Raw genomic sequence first — 22,138 nt, 5'->3', positions numbered from 1 at the left:
ACATACTCCCATCATGCTTGGAACATTTCCTTACAAGAGGTTAAAGGCTCACTCTGTACTTTCCCAGTGCCAGCCCTAGAATCAGCCCTGCTTCCTTTTCATGGAGGATGCTATTTAGAAACCAAGATCTTTTGGTCACTTGGTGTGTCTTTTGCTTTTAGCCTCTGAATGGAGAGAGTTATGGTATACATGTGTGCCCACACATAAATATATATACATACAGTTTTTGAGAAATGATTTCATACTCAATGTTAATCCACCCTAAAGCCTCAAGGTTATTTATAGCTCATTTTCTTTCCATATTTGTTAATTCCTTCTCCAACAGTAAGAAACCTGGCTCCTATTTTACTCAATGTTTTACTTATTAGTCCAAGAGCCCTGTAATTAAGCAATCTTCCAGCCATGCTGCTTCCTTGACCCTGTCATCTCTTTAGCACCTAACTTTTCCAAAGGAAAGAAGGGATAAGAGATAGTCACACATTCTCCAAGTCTTCCAGCTGGAGAAAAAACTGCTAAGCGATAAAGACGACTGTGAAAACACTGTGGGTTGCTAAAGGCAACTACTCAGAACCTAGCAGGGGGTTTCTAGCAGTGGACTCCTCCCTCAGATCTCTGGTGGTTCAGGAACCAGCAGCCAGGTGTCTCCACTTTTGCCTCCTTGGCAGTAAGCGCTATAAAAAGCACTGTCCCAATTGCCTAGAAGCCTATTTTCTAAAGTGAATAAGCTAGGAACACATACAAATTCAGCACATCGAATGCCATAGAGACAAATTCTTCTAAGTAGTTCTTGTGCCTGCTTCTAATTTGGGTATAGCTGAGGCTCTTTGCCCTCCCTTAACAGCCACCAGCTGTTTGTACTGCTGCCGGAAAAAGAGAAGTTGTACTGGTGGACATTCATTAACGAAGAGCTGTAAACATGTTAAAGTCCTGGGGAAAAGGCAGACTTTCATTTTTAAAATTTACATCCTGGGTTCTCTGAAAGAGCATCAGGTGGGGAAAAAATGTGAATGATAGAGAACCATCACACAAATATTTTTAGAGACTATCTGGCAGGCATCTCAAGCCAAGGGAAAGGATATCCACCACCCAAACGTCTAATTGGTAAGGAATTGTGCTGTACCACAGTTTTAAGAACACTACACCGGGGCACTGTACTGTCCTCTCACTATTGTAATCTCTATGCATAGTTGGAGAGCACACTATAAACAATAACCCAAACTTCCCTTGCCTGTTGGTGCTGCGAGTCCCCCGTTCCCAGTCATGATAATCAGAATAAACAGTCCAGAAATGTCTCACCTAGTTTTTCTTCTTATAGAGTGAGAAAACACCTATTCTAAATGTTGCATGTTTGCTTCCAGGTGGGCAGCAGGAAGCCCATTCTTATACCCATCTTAACAGAGTGGTTGTTAGACCAGCAGCATCAGTATCACCTGGGAACTTGTTAGAAAGCATATTTTGGGGCCCTACCCGAGATCTACTGAACCAGAAGCTTTGTGGCAGGACCCATCAGTCTGAGCTTTAAAACTAAAGGTTTGATAGCCACTGCCCTAGGTATTCCAGAAGTAGCGTTGGAAGGATCTCGATACCAAACCACCTTACACTTTGGCCTTAGGATAGGTAATTAGGGAGCTCACGGCAGTACTTCCAGCAAACGGGAGGGTCGTTTACGAGACGCACATATATTTGCTAAATATAACGCTCAGGAAGTTATTCCTGTACTCATAGGTCCAGGGGTCGCTTCCCCTTTACCCTCACCTGGATCAATTCGCCGACAGAGTTTGAATTTGAGACCCGGCAGGGGTCGCTGCTGCCCATAAAGAGAGACCAAGGGAACATGGCAAGAGAATCCCAGGGGCTTTGACATCACACTAAGCTCCTCCTTGCACGCACACATTATACACATACAGACACACACACACACACACACAGACCGCGTACTCCGCTCTGCCTGCTCGCTCCCCGAGCCCGCCCCGCCCGCGGCAAGTGTGTGCCCAGGCGCAGCCACCGGCGAGGCCAGGAGCGCAGCGCCCACAGCCCGAGGGAACCGGCGCACGGGAGCAGCGGCTGTCGCGGCTGCAGCCGGATCCGCGCGCCTCCGCGCTCAGTGGCGGCGGCCAGGACACCCTCGGCAGCACCCCGCACCGCAGCACCCCAGACTACGAGCAACCGTGACTGCCCCCGCCACCCTGCAAGTTCCTGGGCCCCCGGCCACCCTTATGAGAGAAAGCGAAGCCGGGCGAAGGAGCAGGACGCTCGGCAGCAGGACTCCTCTGCAAGCCCCGCGGGCCCTGTGTTCCCGCGCCCCCCGGGGCCCCAAGAAGCAAAATGCAACCGCCGCGCTACGGCTGAGAGGGGAAGGGGCCAGCGCCATCCGCTCGCCCGGAATCCGGTCCCCGCGGCAGCTGCGCGTCCCGGCCGCGGCCCCTCGGGCCCGGGAGTGAGCAGCAGCAGGAGGAGAGGCGGCCGGCCCGGGGTTGGCCGGGGCTGGGGAGGAGGGACGGGGCGGAGGGAGGGCGCGGGGGCGGGGAGGGGGCCCCGGCGGATAAAGATGGCAATGTCTCTCATCCAAGCGTGCTGCAGTCTGGCTCTCTCAACATGGCTGCTTTCCTTTTGTTTCGTGCATCTGCTCTGCCTGGACTTTACAGTGGCCGAGAAGGAGGAATGGTACACCGCCTTCGTGAACATCACCTACGCGGAGCCCGCGCCGGACCCCGGGGCCGGGGCGGCGGGCGGCGGCGGCGCGGAGCTGCACACGGAGAAGACAGAGTGCGGGCGCTACGGAGAGCACTCGCCTAAGCAGGACGCCCGCGGGGAGGTGGTCATGGCCAGCTCGGCCCACGACCGCCTGGCCTGCGACCCCAACACCAAGTTTCCCGCCCCGACCCACGGCAAGAACTGGATAGCCCTCATCCCCAAGGGCAACTGCACGTACAGGGATAAGATCCGGAACGCGTTCCTGCAGAACGCCTCCGCGGTGGTCATCTTCAACGTGGGCGCCAACACCAACGAGACCATCACCATGCCCCACGCGGGTGAGTGGCCCAGCTGGCGCGGGGGAGGGGAGCCGGCGAGGACGGAGGTGCCTAGAGGGATCCAGCGTCTGCCTCCAGGCTCCTTCTGGGAAGTCCGTGCGGCGCGGAAACCGTGTCTAGGTTCCCTGGACCGATTAAGTTTTGCTCTGCGGCACTTGGGGGGCTTACAAAGAGGAGAAGATGAACTGTATTGGGGAGGGGAGAGGCTGCCAGAGAGCTTGGGATAGCGCCACTTGGACAAGGGTTCAACGTGGCGGGCTAACTTTTCCGAGGGGGCCCTGGAAAGTGGGTTTTGGAGGGCAGGGACCCGATACTGTTCTAGGTTAGTGACCAGCCCAGCACCTGTTTGGAACAAGCAGATCTGATAACACAGCACCACTCTTGGGTCTGTGCATCAGGTATACCCTGATGCAGGCGTCCCTGTATAGCAAGAGAGGAGTAGGGTTACCTGCTGGCAGCTCACCACCGCGAACTTGCTCTTGAGGTTTCATCTCTTCGTGGGAGAGTTTCCCCTTCTGGGTTTACGCACTGCATTAATCATATTAAAAGTACTATGCTCTGCCAGGCTGTCATCCAGAGAAACTGACAGGTGGCCACGATGGTAAATAACAACAATCCTCAACAAGCCAAGAAGAATGTGGTGGCCCTAAAGTTATAATTACTTTTCTAATTATTGCATTATCCTTTGCCTGATTGGGAGGTTAAATATGCTGAAGGTTTTCTTTCTGGCTAGAATGAAGGGATTTCAGACTAGAGAGTAAGCTTTTGTTAATGATCGCAGGTACCAGGTCTAGAAATGCATTACTGTCCCCAAACTCAATATCGCATATGCCTGACATAAGCAATGTTTCCCTGGTGGTAGGAACACCCTCCCCCCAAAAAAGCCATCCCCAGGCTTGTTAACATAAGTCCATAAGCCACTAGTTTTAGCAGGCTAGCCGCCTTATGTCAGGGCTTGCTACTTGTATTTGTGTGCCTGAGAAGTGGGCCCTCCTTCCCCAGAGGGGTTTCTGGGCCAAGACTGTGGCATCCAGTGCCCAGAAGGAGGGGAGAAAAATGACAGATGCATTTTCTGAGTGGAGTCTCCTAATCAAAACATTATTTTCTTTAAAAACCGGATTTGAATAAATAGTTACGCTGCTGAAATGGAACACCAAGCTCTGGCTACATTTGCAGGGGTGTTCTCTTTGGGGACAAGTTTCCATTCCGAGAGCTCATGTCACCTATTAGTGAAATATTCAATTGGTTTGCCTCCAGTAATCAACACCAGCTGTTTTAGTCAGGGAAATTTGTCAACCTTAACACAAACAGGTGGGGAGGAGAAATGTTCCACCCTTCTAAAACACAGGCCAGAAAAATGCGGTGTGTTGATTAATGAAGAGGAGAGGCAGTTACTTAGAAAAATTACAATACAGCACTTTAAGAAATACTCGATATATTTTCTTGAACTCGACAGTTTTCTAAGGGAAAAGAGCGTACTCTAACCTTGAGTCATAAGAGCACTACTGAAACTTTGATATTCAAGGATGTTAAGGACTGTGGAAAGCACTTTCAGTCATGTAAAGTATCGTTAGATAAACATGTTACTTAATATTTAAAACCTCAATGGAGGAGGGGCGAAGGAGGCTTTGTTGTTGTTGTTGTTTAAACTCCAAGGAGATTGTTAGCTGTGAGATTCTTTAATTGTTTCTCTGTGCATGTGCATGAAATCTAAAACTCAACTTTGAACATAAAGTAAGAGGCATCATTTGTTCCTGTCTAAAAAGGTTCTCTAAAACTGCCAACACATTGGATCAATTAATGGCTTGCTTATTTTTAAAGAAAGCACTAAGCAGATTTCCCACACAAATGATGCTTGATTAAGACAGTGGGAGTAGAAGGTTTAGTAATACTGTAGTTTGAACATTAAAGGCAAAACAAATTGGAAATTGTCTATTATCTAATTGTTCTGTTTCCAAAAATGTATTCATGCTGTATCTGCCAATAGCCAGGAAACTCCAAATTATCTTCTGATATTTTGCCACATTAGGAGACTGTGTTCACTTTAGTCAGAGGCTAGCATTGATTTCTGCTAGAGTGTCATTATGAGCAGATACATGACAGGGTAGCATGGCAAACCCTTGACTATACTCTGAAATTCTTCTGCCTAAATCTCAAACACCGCCAATACTGGTCTGGATGTCAGTGTCTTCCATGTAGTCCAGATCTTGAAAGCTTTACTTTTTCTAGTTACATTTGAGGTCAGATTTCTAAATTCACTTTGAGAAACTGCACATTTTAGGTGCTAATCAAACATTTTTATTTTGTGAACTTGGTGTACAATACCAGAGAATCTTTATATTTGAACTTTTAAATTCAGTTTTCAAAAAGTTTTAAAAAATGCAAAAGCTGATGTTATATCTGTCACCTTTGCTGTAGATCCTTTATTTTTGCAACTGATAGATTTCAGGTGAGGAGAAGGTATGCTTATGTTTATTTACTGTTTATTTAGTGTTATGCAACCTATCGTTTAACATCTATGCATTTGCACATCTTGAAATTCAATTAAATAGAAATTGTTTTCTCCTTTTCATATATGTTTTCTGTTTTTTTCTTTTCCTGCTTAAATAATTTTGATTTTCTGCCACTTACGTAACTATGACTTCTCATTCAAAAAGACAACGCTTCTTCTGGGATAGACCAGTAGTTTTGCTTTATAATAAGTCACTTTCCTCCCTAGTATAACAGCTTTATTGAAATATAAACATACTCTTCAGTTCACTCATTTAAAGTATGTATTTCAATGGCTTTTAGTGTATTGACTGAGTTGTGCAGCCATCATCACTATCTAGTTCTAATAAGAAACCCTTGTACTTCCGCATTGTTTCCCAACTCCCCATTATTCCCCAACTCCTTAGTCACTCCCCATTATTCCCCACCTCCCAGCCCTAGGCTAATCTACATTTTGTCTTTATGTATTTAAATGCCTCTTTTGTACCTTTCATATAAATGGAATCATGTAATATGTGGACTTCTGTGATTGGCCCCTTTGATTTAGCATAATCTTTCTAAGGTTCATTAAGGTTGTAACATGCGTCAGTACTTAAACCCTTTTTATTGCCAAATAATATTTCATGGTATGGATATATCACGTTTTGTGTATCTGTTCATCAACTGATGGAAAATTATGTTGTTTCTACTTTTTGATTGTTACAAAAATAGTGCTATGAACATTCATGTACAAATTTTTGTGTGGACATTTATCTTGTTTATATACCTAGGAGTAGAACTTCTGAGTCATATGGCAACTCTATAATTTAATCATTTGAGGACCTTCTAGACTGTTTTCCAAAGCAATTGCATCATTTCGCATTCCCACCAGCAGTGTTTGAGGGTTCCAGTTTCTCCACAGTCTCATCAACATTTGTTACTATCTTTTTTATTTTGTCCATTCAGGTGGATGTGAAGTGGTATCTTCATTTTGTTTTAAATTTTCATTTCCCTGATGACTAATTATTACTTTTTAACATACTCTTAATTCTTTTTTTCTGCTTTTCATTTTATTCCCTTTCCCCTTATGCCCACCATTATTTATTCTTTTCCAGACTTTCAACTCATACACTTTTATCCTAGGGAAGAGAGAGAGTGATTAATAGAGAAAATCTGCTTCTCTCACTTTTTTAAAAAAAGTCTATGGACCAGAGATTTATATGTCCCCTATTAAGGGACATAAGGCTATATCTTTAGTGCAAGAGCACCAAGAAGGCCATAGCAAAGAGCTATAGAGAAATGCATCTTCCAACTAGTAAAAGCCCCAGAAGTGAACTTTCATGTATAGGCAAAGTCTGTGAGACCCAAATTACCTCCTCAAAGCTGGTCTGATGCCTGCCTGTGAAGCTTCTTTCAGTGTACCCTAAGGAAATTGAAGATATCAGAAATTTCTAGAGGCAGTTTAGGGCACTGATTAATTAGGAGTGTAGCCTCTAGAGCCAACCGCTTGGATTTGTGTCCTGGTGGCACTACTTTCTCACTGTGTATCTTTGTGCAAGTTAGCCTCTCAGGTCTTGGGTTTCCTCATCTGTGAAGTGAAGGATAACACCATCTACCTCGGTTGCTTGTTATGTGAATTAGATGTACTAATGCATGTACAGTGCTTAAATCTGTGGCTGGCACAAAGCAGTAAAAAAAAGTTAACCATTCTAAGCATTGAACTCAGTGACACACAATGACATGCAGGAGCTACAGACTGGATCATCATACCTTTGAGGCTCGCTGAGTTCCTGGCAGCCTTGGGAAAGAACTCCTTATTTACCCTTTCATACTGAAGAGGCCAGAGCAGTGGTGCCAATTTTTTTGTGGCTCAGTGAATTGAAACAGTGTGTTCCAGCTCCCTCTGATTGATGAACATTTAAGATTCTCCTATTGCATTTGTACTTTCTTTTGGCTTAAATTGAAATTTCATTGTAGCAAGGGCATGTGTGATAAAAATGGTAGTCTGTGTATGCAGGCTGTTTGTGACTGAGTGGTGATGAGGAAATGGTGTGTGTGTGTTTTTTTTTCTTTTTTAAAGTGTGTGTTTGATATCTTTCTGTTTGTCTATTGCTAGTACATAGTCAACAGGAAATTAAACATCTAGCTGTCTAGGAAGAACTTTTGTGAGACTAGGTTCCTAAGAGCAACTTGGAGATGGAGGAGGGGAGGCAATGGTTGCAGTAACTCTGGAGAACATGCTCGACTCTTGGAAAGGAGGAGCCTAGGATGGAGTATATCTATGTATTCTAGACTTCTCCAAGGTTGGAGGCAAAATGTAGTAGATCTACTGAGGCTCTTCCTCCATAGATGGGTGCTCAGAGTTCAGTGTATGGATTCACGCTACCTTTATGGCCATTACTTTGATTGCTGAAGTCTACCTATGTCTTCAACTCTGTAAAGGACCTAGCTGCTTTAATTTTAAAAAGTTTTTTTTTTTCTTCAGGACTCATTTTTCTAGAATATTTGTGTGTACTTTTGCTTTACATTTTCCTTTAAATGATAAGATTAGCTCTCTTTTTTTTTTTTTTAGCATGCTGGGTAATAATAACATTGATCAAATAGTGCTTACTCTGTACCAGGCATGTTCTAAGCACTTTATATGTGTATAAATTTGATTCTCACAACAACATTGTGAAATAGTTACCCTTACTGTCTCCGTTTGATGGATGAGGAAACTGAGGCAAACTGTATAACTTGGACATGCGGGCAGTAAGTGGTAGGTCTCGACTTGCAACCCAGGCAGTCTATCTGCTGGTCTATGCTTAGAGCTACAACTCTGTATACCCTCTCAGCTTGAAAGGGTATTCTGAAGTCTAGATGTGGGCAGTGATTACTTAATCATAGATACCGGAAGCAATCTAAGGCTGATTTCCTGTTTCAGAGTATGTTAACAGATGCATTGTTGACTTGCAGAAATGCATCTCTATTATGTAATGGGAGAATGGGACCTTATGTTTGGGCCTCTTCTCTTCCGGACCTCCCTCTAATTCACCATTTGATTTTGAGTCAGTTACTTTTTCTGTTTTCACACTTGGTTTTCTTTAGTTGATCTCTAAGAGGTATTTCAACTCTAAAATATATTCTTTATGTATTTAAACCTTAGAATACTTCTAGTAAAATTCCCAATTTCTGGCTTCTTGATCAGAAAACCCAGTAACTGGGGCCCGCATTCCCCCATGGAAAGAGTAGCTGGAGCTGAGCAGTGGCTGGCTGTTCCCATGTGCCCTCCAGTTGGTCCAAGTCTCCATCACTTTTTACCATCTGGCTCTTTGCCTGCCGTGCTCATTTATGTTTCCCACCGCAACCCCAAGGTCACAGTGTTTGGGACTCCACCTTTATGGAGCCAAACTTGGGGTAGTGAGGAGAAGTTATGGAAAACAGACTTGGTTCAGCAAAGGAAAAGCAAATTCATAAGAATAGAAGTGTTTAGAGATGGAAGAGATTTCCTTGAAAGGGTAAGCTTTCTGTGGCATTCAGCTTGAAACTGAATGGGAACATTGTAGAATTGCTGATCCCAGGATTTATGGATGGACTTCCAGTGGGTGACAGCTTTAAGGGCCTTCCCAAGCATTGGGAGTATGTGATTCCCTATCATTTAGGTATTTAAGAAACATTTTTTTTAAGAACCTCAGTTCTCACTTCATTTTTCTCTTAAGATACATACAGTCTGGCTATCATTTATGCTTGGTCTTGATCTTCCATGCCAAGATAATCTCACTTTCTCACTTAGTATGCATGTATGTGTGTGTGTATTTATTTATTTTGCACTAAACTGTAACTCTTCACCTGTCTGTCTACTAGCAGAAATTCCAATAGCCAGGAATTCTAGACTCTGTTATTAAAAGCCATAATTCATCAAAGTGTTAAATAACATTCTTGGTGGTGAAGCTTAAGATGACCCGGGCAAGAAACTGTATGACTTGTTTATACATTTTAGGTCATGGAAATACATATCTAGAGGATTGGGAAGGAATCTTACCTTCTGTCTTCTAATCCTTTATAAGAATTCAATCGTCATCTCTCCTAGTGGCTCTCTTAAAAATCTCCTGGCTTCTCAAAAAGGAAGTAATTTTATAACCATGAAATCTGGAAAGGTCCAGAAAAAACCTGGAGCTTCTTATTTATAGCTCATTCTTCCAGTTTTCAGAAAACAGTGATTGTGCCTCTGATATGAAGTTAATTTGTTTAGAAAACCAGTCTCAACTTTTGAAAAGTTAACCATTATTGTTTCATTTCTGGACATTAAGCATAGCATGTAAAGAATTTACTATTTTGATAACCCTGAAAGTCTTCAGTGTATCCCTAGAAGAAATATTTCATCTTATATATACTGTAAGGAGCATTTTACTTGTTGCTGAGAGATTGCAGTGATGTTGGTGTTTGTATTTGATATTGTAATTTGACAGATACTACATTTAAATTGAAATGCAAATCCTATGCAGATTATCTTAGTTCTTGGGGATTTTGGTGGTAATGTAAAAACCCAGAGAAACAAGGCAGCGTTGTGCTGTGCAATTCTTCTACTAAGTTTCAATTTACAGTGGTTCTATTAAATAGAAACTTTGTCTACAGGTATAATATGACCTTTACTCTTATTTTAAACGTTGAGGTATTCATCGCTTGGCAGTCTAATGTATGGTAGGATACATGTGCTTTGTATAATCGAAGCCAAAATATTAATGACCATGGTTAGATCTAGGTCTCAGTTTTCTATAATAAAAGAGGAAAAGTAAATTTATTTTAACATTTCACATTTGTAGTTATAAATTGCTTTCTGTAAGAGTCTTCACTTTTTTATTTTGCTCATTCCATAATATATAGCAATATTTAGAAAAACATTTTCACTAAAAGTAAGCGTCGTTTGTTAGAGAATTTAAGCTTATGCATTGGCATGTTAGGCATTTTCATATTCAATTTGTGAACATTTATTTCATAATAGAGATTTTAAAAAAATATTATAGAAATAATTCTGTATTAAATGTATTTGTTCATGTCTTTTCTAGTCAGACAGATATGAGTACATATATTAGGTAAGAAAGATTATCAGGAAATGTTGTTTCTTAACCGTTTCCATCTGGAATCTCTATTATAAATGGCTTTTTATGGGCAGACTCTACTTACACACTATTGAAAACGCAAAGATTGGAGGCTTTTTGGAGGGATTGTCAGGAGGCATACAAATGCCTCTTCCCCCTTTTTCTCTTTTCTGTTCCCCACTACCTACAGCAGATATTCATCTGGACCATTCTGTAGCCATGCACTGATGAAACCCACATGAGAAATGTAACTCCAAATGACCCAAAGAATAGTGGATGAGGAAAGATGTTTTCCCCTTCATTTTTCAGGAAGATACATGGAATGTTCTTCCTCCCAGAAATCCACAGAGCTGGCTGCCTCTTCAGTTCTCTCTATTAATGAGGTCTTGTTAGGAAGGCACTCCCAGGCTACTCTTCTCTGAAGTTGTGGCAGCCGCCTCCTACTGGTCCCCAGCACATCCCTGCTGCATGTTACCCACTGTTAACATGTTTATTGTCTCCTCCCACCACAATGTAAGGGCCAGGTGAGGTGTCAGAGCCCCGGCATCAGAAAGTGGTAGACTTGTGGGGAGTAAGAAGAATTTACTGACAACAGTGCAGGTTTGAAAAAAAAGTTTTATTAGATAGAAAGTACGCTGCATAAGCAGCAAAAGAGTGCAGTGGGGCGCCTCAGCAAGAGGGCTGAGCACACCACAGTGGATTTTTCCTTCGGGGTATTCATGGACCTTAAAGCAGGAGCTGAAGGGTAATTTGGTCCATATTAGCCATGTAGGTCCTGACAAATATTGCGGCACTATTCACAATAGCAAAGACTTGGAGCCAACCCAAATGTCCATCAGTGACAGACTGGATTAAGAAAATGTGGCACATAAACACCATGGAATACTGTGCAGCCATAAAAAAGGATGAGTTCATGTCCTTTATAGGGACATGGATGAAACTGGAAACCATCATTCTGAGCAACCAATACAAGGACAGAAAACCAAACACCGCATGTTCTCACTCATAGGTGGGAACTGAACAATGAGAACACTTGGACACAGGGTGGGGAACATCACACACCGGGGTCTGTCGTGGGGTTGGGGGAGGGGGGAGGGATAGCATTAGGAGATATACCTAAATGATGAGTTAATGGGTGCAGCACACCAACATGGCACGTGTATACATATGTAACAAACCTGCACATTGTGCACATGTACCCTAGAACTTAAAGTGTAATAAAAAAAATGATTACATTTGTAGACATTTTGGTGCCTTGATGTCAGCAAGAATTGCACAATGAGTTTCTATATGCATGCATTCTGTAGATGTACAGAAATTCTAGTTACTTAGAAATTTTTTGGAAGGAAACCTGGAACCAGATGCTGGCTTTACATAATAGAGAAGTCTAATTACTTCTGAATTCCTTAGATAAGGAGTTTTGTCGGGATGGACTGCTTGATGGTTACCAGATGATCTTTGTTCTTCTCAGTAAAGTCCACAAGAGTAGGGCATTTAAACAATATTTTTGGTCCACAGTTAAGTTCCCCAAGTCTAGAGCAGTCTGTGGCACACAGAAACTGCTCAGTACCTATTGCTAAATAACCTGGAAACTGGAAAGATGGGCTGTTAATATGTTCATCTTTAATTTCATAAAAATATTCTATGCCATTAAATACTTTTTCTTAGCATTTGACTCATAAAGTGGGGGAAGTTCTAATTTGACTCTCCCATTACAAGTGTTTATTCATCTTGTAGCATGTGGCATGAAATGGGTACCTGGTTTCTGTTCTTGGTCGAAGGGGAAAAAGCCATACTAGTAATAAGCAAAAGGACAGAGAGTGTGAAAAAGGTTTGTAACCAAATACGATTCTGTGCATGTGTTTACTGTCCTGCAGCTTTATGTATTATAAAACCTTTTTCTTATTTTAAATGAAATACATATGCTATATAGAAACATTTGAAAACATAGAACATTTAAAAAGAGATAGTAAGAACCATCCATACTCTAATATTTTTTCATTACATTTACTTTTATCAAATGGGTAATATATTGCCGGTGTGTTTTTGTAGCTGTTAAAAATTTAATCGTACATTTTGAAATTTCCTTGGTTCTTCCAAGATGTTTCTGTGATGTTTCCGCTTTTCTCTTACATAAACAGTGCTGCAGTAAACATTCACATGTAGCTAAACCTGAGCACATATCCATGAATACTTCCTTCGTTCAAGTTCCAAAGTATGGGATTAGTCAAAGGCAGTTATCGTTTCTTTTATAATAGCCTGTATGGTGAAGTCTTCAGATGTTTGCTCACTCAGGAGCATGGTGCTCCTTTGAAGGAGAAAAGACATCTGTCGGATGTTGGCAGTGCTGCTGCTGTGGGGTCCTGTCACAGCTTTTTAGCATTACTTTGCTCCAAGCTACACTATTTTGGCAGCTGAGGCAAGACACCAAAGGTGGCGAATCAGGAGAAATGAAGCGTCAGAGACAGAATCATCACGATTACAGATGGTGCAACTCCACCTCCTCCCTTACACTCCTGTGTCTGGGGGATGCTGAATGCAAATTGAACCAGCAGTTAGGAAACTCAGGTTTCAGTTGTGGCTCTCTCTCAAATTGGCTTTTCCGTTGGCAAGTCACTTCCCTCCTCTGGGGCTCATTTTCTTTCATTTGAAAATGGTGAGCAGGAGGCTTCTGGAGGGGAACTTGGTTGAGCTCAGTGATCTCCACCCTGACCGCATGTTGGGATCACCTGGGGAGTTTAAAAGTTATGGCTGCCCAGATCCCACCTGCAGAGATTCTGATGTAAATGGTCTGTTGCAGGGAGGGGACTCCCCATGTTTCTAGAGTGCACTCAGGGCTGACAGCCACTATGCAGGATGAACCTGAAATCTCCCTGAAGCTCTTATACCACATGGTTCTTTATTAATTATTTAAGGAAATGGTGTTTTTCCTTTGAAGGCATCAAAATCCTATGTGAATAAAATTTTAATTTTTCTAATTTCCCAAGAACTATAAGGCTCGAAATTGTGAGGGTGGGGACAGTATTGCTTAAATCATGAATTAGTGATTCACTGAGAATAACGGTTTTGGTGACCAGCAAGAAGGCAAACACATGGCAAATGCAGCAAGTACAGGAAAGCACACAAACTTCTGTAAAACAGTCAAGAAGGATACGATAATGAGTGAGAAGTGATTAGACCTTGTGATTTGATTGGGTGAAATTTCATCTATATGCTAAATGTTGATTCTTGTAAGAGCAGTCCTCCAAGTTTAAGAGGTGGAGACAACGTGCTGTTTTTACTAAGTAGGAAGTCCCCTCTTCTGCTCATGGTGGTTATCATTACCCATTTTGGGAGGTAATATAGGGTAATGGTGAAAAAGAAGGTTCTGGTGCACGCTTGACCCGGTTCTGAGCCCTGATACAGTCTCTTGTCTAGGGAGACAGAAAGCAGTGTAGGGTTGAGATAGCCGTCTGAAGTCATTCCCTTGGTGAGGATGAGCTTCCACTGTTCTGGGAAGAACTGCAAGTCCTGCTGATCAGAGAGGGTTTGGGAGCTCAGGAAGCAAGTGTTTAGGCTTTGGAGTCCTCATCTGTAAAGTGAGCCTCCTATGCTATCCATCATAGGTGTTGTGTGTGACCTCTTACATTACATAATGCAGTAAAGGGGTGACTCTGAGCGTGTAATACATGAAAACTATAATTAGTGTCCACAGAAACACACTCTGAATCTGATCACATCTTATCACCATTGTTGTCACCAACTGAGTCCAAGCTATGATGAGCTCTTGCCTGGACTGCCACTGTCACCTCTAGCTGGTGTCCAGCTTCCCTTCCTGCCCCCTGCCGTCTGCTGCCCATACAGCAAACAGAATGAACTTCTGAAAATATAAATCAAAGGCAATCACTGCTCTGCTCAAATCTTGCAGGGATTCCCCATCATACTTGGAACCAAGTTAAAGTTCTTGCCATTGTCCTCAGGGCCCTCTGTGATTTGGCCCCTGCTTCCTATCCAGCCCCTTTCCTACCCGGCTTCCCTCACTTACTACTTCCCAGCCCATTATGCCTTCTTGCTGGTCCTCAAATGCTCCCAGCCCAGGACCTTTGGAACCTCTTTTTCCAGATTTTTAAAAAATAGTTTTTTATTCACATAGCAAACCATCATTTAAATATATCTTTATGCTTTTAGAATGATTCCCAAACAAGAAAGTCTAGTAGCCATTTATCTGTTTCTCTCATATTTAACCAACTCATTATTTTTTAAGTTCAGTTTGCTATTATGCCACTTGTACTCCAAGAGAAATGTCTTCCAGCAAAGTACAATTTGGCAGCGTTTTAGAATCATGGGGTTTTATTGCTCAAGTGAGCAGGAAGAGTACCCAGTCACCACCCTTGATTTTTTTCCAGATTCTCCTATCAGTCTTATTTACATCAGTCACCCTTTCCCATCATCATCACCCTTTGCCCCCTTCATCAGTTTTCCTGGCCAATGTGAAAATATTTCATCTGCTGTTCATTCTCTCTTCTCTTATTCTCCCTTATCTTATCACTACTTGAAATTTCTTTATAATTTCATTTGTGAATTTGTTCCACTATTGTCTGTCTCTCACATGGGAATATAAACTCCATGAGGGCATGGTTCTTGTCTTCTTAACAGCTGTATTTATGGAGACTGGCATAGAAAAGACATCCAGTGCATAGCTATTGAAAATATGAATGAATGATACAATATGTACCATCCATAATTCTCAGATGTACTGCTTACTTAAGGAATGAAGTAATGAATTTTTATTATATACACTTTGTCTGCCTTATATTGAGGGTATGGAAGGTAATATTTAATTTGAATACTGAAAAACTTGATTCTATATCTTGTGCTTAGCAGAGCTATTCTTGCTGGGACTGTGGTAAGAGATTCATCTACTCTCTAACCTGACTTTAACCCCTTATAAAGTACCTCCTGTCAGGCCCTTACCAGCTGCTGAGAATAGAGAAGTAGGAAAAGGGTGGTGCCCTGTGCCCTAAATCCTTGGGCTTCTCTTTAGGGCCGGTGGGAGGCCTGGAGCAGGAAGCCAGTTGTTGTTTTCTGAGATCTTCTGTCATCATGCCAGTGTTTCTGAAGAGGCCTGGATGCCTACCTGTGAGTTTTTACAATCAAATACTTTGCTTTGGAGGAGCTTTCTTTTGGATGTCAGCAGGGGGACTTTTATAGCTAACGGAGTAGATATGTCCTTTGGAGTCAGCTGTTATCAAACACAGAAAGTAATCTGAAAAAAGTAGTTGAGCATAGTGATGCCTGGATGATCTTACTGGGATTTGGGCATGCGGTAGACCAGATGCCTCAGGGGGTCCTGACTGTTGCTAGAAGGAATTGCTTAGTTTGATAGTAAATCCTACCTGTCCAGATGTGTTCTATGAATCTGTCTCTGTGTATATGGACTGCTTCATTCCAGAAGATGGAAGAATTTAAAATCAGTGTGCCAGAAAGAGTATGTCAGGATTCCTCTAAATGAAGGAAATAGCAAATGACAAATGACCAGTGAGGTAGGTCAGGTTGTAACCTTTTGAGCAATGAGAGAACTATGAGAGAAATCTCAAGTTTTCTCCTTAAACCATAATGGCATTAGTTAAAAGTAGCATTAGTCTTTTGTTATAGTAATTTAAGTATGCTCCAAAATGAATTTAATCTCCTGTGTATATGGCTGGACACAGTGCCTCATGTCTGTAATCCTTGCACTTTGAGAGACCTAGACGAGCAGATCACCTAAGTTCAGGAGTTTGAGACCAGCCTGGCCAACAAGGCAAAACCCTATTTCTACTAAAAATACAAAAATTAGCCAGGCATGGTGGTGGGTGCCTCTAGTACCAGCTACCTGGGAGGCTGAGGCAGGAGAATTGCTTGAACCCAGGAGTCAGAGGCTGTAGTGAGCCGAGATCGAGCCACTGTACTCCAGCTTGGGCGACAGAGTAAGACCCTGTCTCAAAAATCAACCAATCAATCAAACAAACAGAAAAACATACAGCTCAAACTTTAGGCCATGATTGGTGGATTGATTTAGCAACTGAAATGGGGCACCACTTTGCAAAGGAATGGTGACCCTGAAATAGGCCATTACCTTGCCTGGCTAGTTTGGTCGCCACCATATTGCTTAAAAGAAATGTTTTGTCATGCAGGAAAGTTGATTGGGGCCCAGTGTTTTTGAGCATTTTTCTACAGCCATATGTGACTGGGTAAGCCTCAGTCCCAGATTCCATTCATCTTTTTTGAGGAAAGGTAAAGCAAACATACTACCCTTCTGTTGATAGCAGGCAGTTTGAATAGATACTGTCTCAACACCATGTAGTAAGTCTTCCAGAAGGTTACAGTGTTTGCAGTTATTTGAAGTGCTCCAGACTCAGAAAAACCTGAGAGAGAAGGAACCCAGGAACATTCAAAACCTATGTTCAACTGCCAAGGTCATAGGGTAGCGGGCTCAGATGCAGGTGGGTATGACGGAACCCTCTCCAACTGCCGGTGACTGTTGTCTAAGCAGCCCACCGATTGTCAAAGTCAGACCCTGCCTCAGTATTCATGAGTTTGGGGCCATATAGCGGGTCTGACACTAGCTCCCCAGGAGACAGAGCTTGTGTGGCTCTGGTAAGAGCCTTAAGTGTGATGACCAAATGATATTGGGAGGCGGGGGGCTGTCAGCAGCCACTGTGAGGGACAGATTGGCAATTCTAAATAGCCATTGAGCTCTGCGTCTCACACAGTGTCTTTTCTCTTCTCTTGGGAGAACATACTACCGAGCAAAAAGTTTTTCATTTTCTGAATAAGCCAAGGCATTCTTTCTACAAATCACCCCTTCCAGTTCCAGACTTATTTATTACATTCATCACCTTATTCACTAGAGGAACTCAGCAAATCTTTGTTGGATGGAGTACGTAATAGAAGGAAGAGAACTGCCGTTTGTTCTGAACACACAGACTCTAGGCACTGCATTAGTTATCTTCCATACTTCACTCCTTTCACAGACCCTGTGAGTTGGATACTTTGCCCAAAGTTACAGATGGTTAAAAGCAAAACTAGGATTTTAATCCAGAGCTATTTCTTACACAGTCATGCATTGCTTAATGACGTGGACACATTCTGAGAAATGTATCATTAGGCAATTTTACTGTTGTATGAACATTGTAGTGTTCTAGATGGTATAAATGATGTACAACAGACTTTACCATATACATTTGTTCTAGATGGTACAGTTTGTTGCACATCTAGGATGTAGGTTATAGCCTATTTCTTTTAGGTTAAACACCTGTATAGCATGTTTATACCACATATATAAACATGTCTAAACATAGAAGAATTACAGTAAAAATAAGGCCTAATACACTGTCTGGAAACGTTGTTTCCCACAAAAAATTAACAATAATTTACCATTGTTATTAGATATATATTTGTAGCAATGCAATTCTTCGTGTTGCACAAGAAACACTTCTTAGTGCAAGTTATAAATTATTATGGATTTAATTCCACAAGTCAAGCCTTGCCACCTATGGATATGGTAATGTCTTTTGTACATATATAAATATTTATTATACTATAAGTTCTGGGATACATGAGCAGAACATGCAGGTTTGTTACATAGGTATACACGTGCATGGTGGTTTGCTGGACCCATCAACCCATCATCTATATTAGGTATTTCTCCTAATGCTGTATCTCCCCTATTCCCCCCACCCCATGACAGGCCCCGGTGTGTGATGTTCCACTCCCTGTGTCCATGTGTTCTCATTGTTCAACTCCCACTTATGAGTGAGAACATGCGATGTTTGGTTTTCTGTTCATGTGTTTGCTGAGAATGCTGGTTTCCAGTTTCATCCATGTTCCTGCAAAGGACATGAACTCATCATTTTTTATGGCTGCATACTATTTTGTGGTATATATGTGCCACATTTTCTTTATCCAGTCTATCATTGATGGACATGTAGGTTGGTTCCAAGTCTTTGCTACTGTGAATAGTGCTGAAATAAACATACATCTGCATGTGTTTTTATAGTGGAATGATTTATAATCCTTTGGGTATATACCCAGTAATAGGATTGCTGAGTCAAATGGTATTTCTAGTTCTAGATCCTTGAAGAATTGCCACACTGTCTTCCACAATGGTTGAACTAATTTGCACTCCCACCAACAGTGTAAAAGTGTTCCTATTTCTCCACATCCTCTCCAGCATCTGTTGTTTTTTGACTTTTTAATGATTGCCATTCTAACTGGCATGAGATGGTATCTCATTGTGGTTTTGACTTACATTTCTCTAATGACCAGTGATGATGAGCTTTTTTTCATATGTTTGCTGCCTGCATAAATGTCTTCTTTTGAGAAGTGCCTGTTCATATCCTTTGCCCAATTTTTGATGGGGTTGTTTTTTTAATTGTAATTTTAAGTTCCTTGTAGATTCTGGATACTAGCCCTTTGTCAGATGGATAGATTGCAAACATTTTCTCCTGTTCTGTAGGTTGCCTGTTCACTCCGATAGTTTCTTTTACTGTGTAGAAGCTCATTAGTATAATTAGATTCAATTTGTCAATTTTGGCTTTTGTTGCCATTGCTTTTGGTGTTTTAGTCATGAAGTCTTTGCCCATGCCTATGTCCTAAGTAGTATTGCCTAGGTTTTCTTTTAGAGTTTTTATGGTTTTAGGTCTTACATTTAAGTAATCCATCTTTAGTTAATTTTTGTATAAAGTGTAAGGAAGGGGTCCAGTTTCAGTTTTCTGCATATGGCTAGCCAGTTTTCCAAAACCCATTTATTAAATAGGGAATCCTTTCCCCATTGCTTGTTTTTGTCAGGTTTGTCAAAGATCAGATGGTTGTAGATGTGTGGTGTTGTTTCTGAGGCCTCTGTTCTGTTCCATTGGTCTATATCTCTGTTTTGGTACCAGTACCATGCTGTTTTGGTTACTGTAGCCTTGTAGTGTAGTTTGAGATCAGGTAGAATGATGCCTGCACCTTTGTTCTTTTTGCTTAGGATTGTCTTGGCTATACAGGCTGTTTTTTGGTTCCTTATGAAATTTAAAGTATTTTTTTAAATTCTGTGCAGAAATTCAATGGTAGCTTGATAGGGATAGCATTGAATCTATAAATTACTTTGGGCAGTATGGCCAATTTCATGATGTTCTTCCTATCCATGAGCATGGAATGTTTTTTCATTTGTTTGTGTCCTCTCTTATTTCTTTGAGTGGTCATTTGTAGTTCTCCTTGAAGTTCTCCTTCACATCTCTTGTAAGTTGTATTCCTAGGTATTTTATTCTGTTTGTAGCATTTGTAAATGGGAGTTTATTCATGATTTGGCTGTCTGTGTATTATTGGTGTATAAGAATGCTTGTGATTTTTGCCCATTGATTTTGTATCCTGAGACTTTGCTGAAGTTGCTTATCAGCTTAAGGAGATTTTGGGCTGAGACGATGGGGTTTTCTAAGTATACAATCATGTCGTCAGCAAACAGAGACAATTTGACTTCCTCTCTTCTAATTTGAATACACTTTATTTCTTTTCTTGCCTGATTGCCCTAGCCAGAACTTCCAATACTATGTTTAATAGGAGTTGTGAGAAAGGGCGTTCTTGTCTTGTGCCGGTTTTCAAAGGGAGTTCTTCCAGCTTTTGCCCATTCAGCATGATTTTGGCTGTGGGTTTTTCATAAATAGCTCTTATTATTTTGAGATATGTTCCATCAGTATCTAGTTTATTGAGTGTTTTTATCATGAAGGGGTGTTGAATTGTATTGAAGGCCTTTTCTGCATCTTTTGAGATAATTATGTGGTTTTGTCATTGGTTCTGTTTATGTGATGGATTACATTTATTGATTTGCATATGTTGAACCAGCCTTGTATCCCATGGATGAAGCTGACTTGATTGTGGTGGATAAGCTTTTTGATGTCCTGCTCGATTTGGTTTGCTAGTATTTTATTGAAGATTTTTGCATGGATGTTCATCAGGGATATTGGCCTGAAATTTTCTTTTTTTTGTTGTGTCTCTGTCATGGTACTGGTACCAAAACAGATATATAGACCAATGGAACAGATCAGAGGCCTCAGAAATAACACCACACATCGACAACCATCTGATCTTTGACAAACCTAACAAAAACAAGCAATGGGGAAAGAATTCCCTATTTAAACAAATTTGATAGATACCAAAATCTCTACCCAGGTTTTGGTATTAGGATGATCATAAAATACATTAGAAAGGAGTCCTTCTTTTTCTGTTTCTTGGAATAGTTTCAGAAGGAATGGTACCAGCTCCTGGTAGAATTCAGCTATGAATCCGTCCGGTCCTGGGCATTTTTTGGTTGGTAGGCTATTAATTACTGCCCAATTTCAGAACTTGTTATTGGTTTATTCAGGAATTTGACTTCTTCCTAGTTTAGTCTTGGAAGGGTGTATGTGGCCAGGAATTTTTTCATTTATTCTAGATTTTCTAGTTTATTTGTATAGAGGTGTTTATAGTTTTCTTTGATGATAGTTTGTATTTCTGTGGGATCAGGGGTGATATCCTCCTTATCATTTTTTATTGTTTCTATTTGGTACTTCTCTCTTTTCTTCTTTATTAGTCTGGCTAGCAGTCTATCTACTTTGTTAATCTTTTCAAAAAACCAGCTCCAGGATTCATTGATTTTTTTAAGGGTTTTTCATGTCTCTGTCTTCTTCAGTTCTGCTCTGATTTTAGTTATTTCTTGACTTCTGCTGGCTTTTGAATTTGTTTGCTGTTGCTTCTGTAATTCTTTTAATTGTGATTTTCGGGTGTCGATGTTAGATCTTTCATGCTTTCTCCTGTGGGCATTTAGTGCTATAATTTCTCCTCTGAACATGGCTTTATCTGTGCCCCAGAGATTCTGGTACTTTGTGTTTTTGTTCTTATTGGTTTCGAAGAACTTACTTGTTTCTACCTATTTATCCAGTAGTCATTCAGGAGAAGATTGTTCAATTTCCATGTAGTTTTATGGTTTTGAGTGAATTTCTTAATCCTGAGTTCTAATTCGATTGCACTGTGGTCTGAGAGACTGTTTGTTATGCTTTCTGTTCTTTTGCATTTGCTGAGGAGTGTTTTATTTCCAATTATGTAGTCAATTTTAGAAGAAGTGCGATGCGGTACTGAGAAGAATGTATATTCTGTTGCTTTGGGGTGGAGAGTTCTGTAGATGTCTATTAGGTCTGCTTGGTCCAGAGCTGAGTTCAAGTTCTGAATATTCTTGTTAATTTTCTGTCTCGTTGATCTGTCTAATATTGACAGTGGTGTGTTGAAGTCTCCCACTATTATTGTGTGGGAGTCTAAGTCTCTTTGTATGTCTCTAAGAACTTGCTTTACGAATCTGGGTGCTCCTGTATTGGGTGCATATATATTTAGGATAGTTAGCTGTCTTTGTTGCATTGATCCCTTTACCATTATGTAATTCTCTTCTTTGTCTTTTTTAATCTTTGTTGGTTTAAGGTCTGTTTTATCAGATACTAGGATTGCAACCCTTGCTTTTGCTTTTTCTTTTTTTTTCTTCCATTTGCTTGGTAAATATTCCTCCATCCCTTAATTTTGAGCCTCTGTGTGTCT

The 22,138-nt window shown here is 41.3% G+C and overlaps 1 protein-coding gene across 2 annotated transcripts in view; it reads left to right on the top strand.

The window, feature by feature from the left end:
• The first annotated feature begins 2,509 nt into the window (after positions 1-2,509).
• Positions 2,510-22,138, top strand: part of RNF150 (ring finger protein 150) — a 271,783-nt gene continuing 252,154 nt past the window's right edge. The window contains exon 1 of one of the 2 annotated variants that reach the window (XM_037992360.2): positions 2,510-3,032. In XM_037992360.2, the coding sequence (XP_037848288.1) occupies positions 2,549-3,032 (484 nt within the window). In that variant the 5' untranslated portion in view covers positions 2,510-2,548. The remainder of the gene's footprint in view (positions 3,033-22,138) is intronic. The other variant, XM_007999860.3, reaches the window with a different exon arrangement.

The sequence above is a fragment of the Chlorocebus sabaeus genome, chromosome 7 (assembly GCF_047675955.1).
Source record: "Chlorocebus sabaeus isolate Y175 chromosome 7, mChlSab1.0.hap1, whole genome shotgun sequence".
In the NCBI taxonomy this organism is placed as follows: domain Eukaryota; kingdom Metazoa; phylum Chordata; class Mammalia; order Primates; family Cercopithecidae; genus Chlorocebus; species Chlorocebus sabaeus.
Note: the sequence above shows the minus strand (reverse complement) of the source record. Positions and strands in the feature narration are given on the sequence as shown.